Consider the following 5,000-nt stretch of genomic DNA (forward strand, 5'->3'; position numbering starts at 1 on the left):
GGCTCTCATTAGCTGAGTCAGAGGAGTTAGTCCCCTGGCTCTCATTAGCTGAGTCAGAGGAGTTAGTCCCCTGGCTCTCATTAGCTGAGTCAGAGGAGTTAGTCTCCTGGCTCTCATTAGCTGAGTCAGAGGAGTTAGTCCCCTGGCTCTCATTAGCTGAGTCAGAGGAGTTAGTCCCCTGGCTCTCATTAGCTGAGTCAGAGGAGTTAGTCCCCTGGCTCTCATTAGCTGAGTCAGAGGAGTTAGTCTCCTGGCTCTCATTAGCTGAGTCAGAGGAGTTAGTCCCCTGGCTCTCATTAGCTGAGTCAGAGGAGTTAGTCCCCTGGCTCTCATTAGCTGAGTCAGAGGAGTTAGTCCCCTGGCTCTCATTAGCTGAGTCAGAGGAGTTAGTCTCCTGGCTCTCATTAGCTGAGTCAGAGGAGTTAGTCCCCTGGCTTTCATTAGCTGAGTCAGAGGAGTTAGTCCCCTGGCTCTCATTAGCTGAGTCAGAGGAGTTAGTCCCCTGGCTCTCATTAGCTGAGTCAGAGGAGTTAGTCCCCTGGCTCTCATTAGCTGAGTCAGAGGAGTTAGTCCCCTAACAGCAGCTGAACTGGGTCAGCCTAATTAACTTAATGTTTGTCTGGTTGTTAGGAAAGGTTGTTGCTTCTAATGTTTTGCAAAAGGTGCACAGAAAAAGGGACTTTCTCATTTGAATGTAAGCATCAGTTTAAAAGCCCTAAACGTTTAGCCCTACTTTCTTAATGAACAGATGTGGGTTAACTGGTACAGTAGGATGTGGTATGCATTGGTTTGTGGCAATGCCATGAGCTTATTTGGCTATTAGGCAGTCTTAAAAGGCAGGGAAGAGGAACGTGAGTTTGGATGTGTGAATGAGTGTGTGTTTGGTTGTAATGCTGTGTGCCGGTGTCTTTCACTCAGAGTTGTGTGTTTGTTGGTGTTTTAGGTAAGTTGACGCGGCGAGGGAGCACAGACACGGCTGCAGACACAGACAACCTGAGTGCTAAACACTCACACTCCCATCACTCCCTGCTCAGAGACATGCCAGACCACTCCAACAGCCACGGAGACAACACCGTTCACGCCAAGGGGGAGGGTAAGAGTCTATACACCCACAACACTGTTCACGCCAAGGGGGAGGCTAAGAATCTATACACCCACAACACCGTTCACGCCAAGGGCGAGGGTCAGAGTCTATACACCCACAACACCGTTGACACCAAGGGGGAGGGTCAGAGTCTTTACACCCACAACACTGTACACACCAAGGGGGAGGGTAAGAGAGTCCATACATCCATATTCTGTCATCACCCACAGTTATGAACGGAACACCTTCAATGATATATCCATCCATCTATCTATCACTCCATCCATCCACTCATCCATCACTCCATCATCCATCCATCCCTTTATCCATCAAGCCTTCCATCAATCCTTCCTTCCATCCCTCCCTCTATCCATCTATTCATCCATCCAAAATATACATTTTCTCTAAATCTGTGAATGTCTCCACCCCCTCACCTCCTCTCCTCCCACCCCTCCGCCCCCAGTGCGTTCACAGATCTCCACCATCACCATGGCGACGTTCAACACCACAGTAGCGTCCTTCAACGTGGGCTATGCCGACTTCTTCACCGAACACATGAAAAAGCTGTGTAACCCTGTACCCATCCCAGAGATGCCCCACGAGACGCTGGCGTGCGCCAACCTGCCCCGAAGCTTCACCGACTCGTGTATCAACTACTCATGCCTGGAGGAGGGAGACAACATCGAGGGCACCAACAACTTCATCCTGAAGAATGGCATGCTGGACCTTACGGTGAGGGGCAGTGATAAAGAGTGTCACCTGTTGGTCTGAGGTCTCTGACAGGGTTTCTGTACTGGAGGAATAACCAGGTTCACTATATATCATAACTCCAGTAGGATGGCTCACACTACCATGGCATTACTGAACCATTGGGCTCTATTTACTATGTAGTCATTTAGAAAACGCTCTTATCCAGAAGCGACTTACAGTTAGTGCATTCATCTTTAAGGTAGCTAGGTGAGACAACCACATATCACAGTCAAGTAAATGTCCTGCCTGGTTCCTGCCTGGTTCCTGCCTGGACAACACTTGGGGAGGAATTAGTAGGGAAGCTTGGAGAATGTTGGATGGATGGTGTGATGGATGGATGGTGTGATGGATAGTGTGATGGATGGATGGTGTGATGGATGGATGGTGTGATGGATGGATGGTGTGATGGATGGATGGTGTGATGGATGGATGGTGGGATGGATGGTGTGATGGATGGATGGTGTGATGGATGGATGGTGTGATGGATGGTGTGTTGGATGGATGGTGTGATGGATGGATGGTGTGATGGATGGATGGTGTGATGGATGGATGGTGTGATGGATGGTGTGTTGGATGGATGGTGTGATGGATGGATGGTGTGATGGATGGTGTGATGGATGGATGGTGTGATGGATGGATGGTGTGATGGATGGATGCACTTCATTTGAATGTGTCCAACCCCTGACACTGACCCATCTGTCTCCCTTTGTCTCCCCGTCTACCCCTCCCAGGCCATCCTGCGGGCGGTCTACGCCGTGCTGACCCACGACATCAGCTCACGCATCTGTGACGTGTCGCTCAACATCATCGACTGCCTGCTGCAGCTGGGGGTAGTGCCGGGCATGGGAAAGAAGCTCTCCAAGCCCGACGACAAGGAGAACGATGAGACACGCCTCCCGAAGGAGGGGGCCAATCAGAGCCTGAGTGGCGCCCAAGGGGGCGTGTCTGGAGGGTGCAGCGGGGCGGCACCAGGAGGAGGGGGTGGAGGAGGAGGAGGAGGGGGGGATGGAGGAGGAGGTGGGGGAAGTGGAGGAGGGAGCGGAGGAGGAAGCAAGGACGATGTGAAGAACAATAAGGAGAAAGACAGCAAGGTGGGTGTGAGAATACGTCTATGAGCTTTCAACTCTTACATTTTTCTCAAATCAAATCAAAGTTTATTTGTCATGTGCGCTGAATACAACAGGTGTAGACCTTGTGTTTACTTACAGGCTCTAACCAATAGTGCAAAAAAGGTATTAGGTGAACAATAGGTAGGTAAAGAAATAAAAACAACAGTAAAAAGACAGGCTGTATACATCTTGTAACGGATCTCATTTTACATGCCCGTACAGAAACAGGAAAACATCACCGCACACTTCTAGTCAGATGCAAATTTCTTACATTGTGGATGAGCTTTCGGCCAGTCGACCTTCATCAGAGCCTGTCTGCACAAACAATAGCAGTACAGAAGGCCACAGAGAGATAATTACCTGTATATTAGATAGAACAGAGCATATTATAGATGTCATTCTACTAGAACAAAACACAAAATAAAACATGATGTGTTGGTGTGAGTAATAACCTGTCAACTTGTGTGAATGTTATATGTAGCATGTAATACCCTGTGCCTTCTGTTTAACTCCAAGGAGGACGGCTCTTCACTGAGTACCCACCGGCTGGCTCTTACCATGCTGATCAAGATGGTCAAGTCTCTGGGTTGTGCCTACGGCTGTGGGGAGGGCCACAGAGGACTGTCAGGGGACCGGCTCCGCATGCAGGTCAGACAACTCACAGATTGCCCCTTTAACAAAATTGAATGAAATTATTTAGTTATATATTTATATTTTCACTGAGGTAAAAACCTATTTCGCAAGAGAGAGACCTGGTCCAAGAAACAGTAGCATTTGACAACATAGGACCTGTTGGATTTTTTAGGGGCTTTATCAGAGTGAATGGAAACCATCATCCATTTTGGCTCCGGTTGAGATAGCTGTTTGAATCTGAGACATCCTCCATTTTGGATCTACTGTTCCCCTTGTTCCACATACAGGCCCAGAACTGCCTGACCAACCTGTATAAGCTGGACAAGCTGCAGTTCCGTCAGACCATGAGGGACTACGTCAACAAGGACTCGCTCAACAACATTGTGGACTTCCTGCACGCACTCCTGGGCTTCTGCATGGAGCCCATCACCAACAGTAAGTGTTTGTGAGGCATGCGCCGAGTGTGTGTGTGTTGCTATGGAGCCACGGCTAACCACACACATCGGCCTCACACACCCCTCTCAACCTCTCTGATGGTAGGACTGATGAAGTCACGCTATGCAACTCATCCAATCAGCCTCCACTGACATCACACAATTCACTGATCACTCTTGTTTGTCCTTGCAGAGGGGTTTGTATTATTCTCCAAAATCATAAAATGTTTCAAATAATATATTTCATTGTAAAGTATTTAGAAATGCTATGGGTTTAATCAGGTGAATTGGTGAGTTGACTTCTCTAAAACTAAATCATACATTTTGTAATTCATTCTAATCTATCACAACAATCAAATCACACTAAACATTTAAATGAATGAATGTATATAATCACATTCTTATAGCAATCATTAAAATGTAAAGTCCAGCAGAGTTTCAATCTCCAGATTAAAAACAAACAGTAGACAATGAGATTGACAGACGACTAATACTTAAAGTATCTTCTACCATAATCCAGTCCACTCTGCTTCACGATGCTGAATCTGACCTCACTCATACCTCCACGCATCCCAGAGCGCTCAATGTTTACCCACCGGCTGTCTCTCTGTTTCTGTGTCTGTTCTGTCACCATCCTCCCTCCACTCATCTGTCCCTCTGTCCCGCCCCCATCCACCTCAACAAGCCATGTTCCCCTCCTCCCTCCACTCATCTGTCCTGCCTTCCCTCCCTCTGTCCCGCCCCCAACCACTTAAACAAGCGGTGTTCCCCTCCTCCCTCCACTCATCTGTCCTGCCTTCCCTCCCTCTGTCCCGCCCCATCCACCTAAACAAGCCATGTTCCCCTCCTCCCTCCACTCATCTGTCCTGCCTTCCCTCCCTCTGTCCCGCCCCCATCCACCTAAACAAGCCATGTTCCCCTCCTCCCTCCACTCATCTGTCCTGCCTTCCCTCCCTCTGTCCCGCCCCCATCCACTTAAACAAGCGGTGT

General features: G+C 48.7%; 1 protein-coding gene across 1 annotated transcript in view; it reads left to right on the forward strand.

Moving 5' to 3' along the window:
• Positions 1–5,000, forward strand: part of LOC110514120 (protein unc-80 homolog) — a 110,001-nt gene that overhangs the window by 18,952 nt on the left and 86,049 nt on the right. The window contains exons 11-15 of the mRNA XM_090207548.1: positions 944–1,093; positions 1,548–1,816; positions 2,566–2,925; positions 3,460–3,591; positions 3,864–4,011. Of these exons, the coding sequence (XP_090063674.1) occupies positions 944–1,093; positions 1,548–1,816; positions 2,566–2,925; positions 3,460–3,591; positions 3,864–4,011 (1,059 nt within the window). The remainder of the gene's footprint in view (positions 1–943; positions 1,094–1,547; positions 1,817–2,565; positions 2,926–3,459; positions 3,592–3,863; positions 4,012–5,000) is intronic.

Source organism: Oncorhynchus mykiss, chromosome 18 (genome assembly GCF_057628025.1).
Source record: "Oncorhynchus mykiss isolate SJ-2025 chromosome 18, ASM5762802v1, whole genome shotgun sequence".
NCBI lineage: Eukaryota > Metazoa > Chordata > Actinopteri > Salmoniformes > Salmonidae > Oncorhynchus > Oncorhynchus mykiss.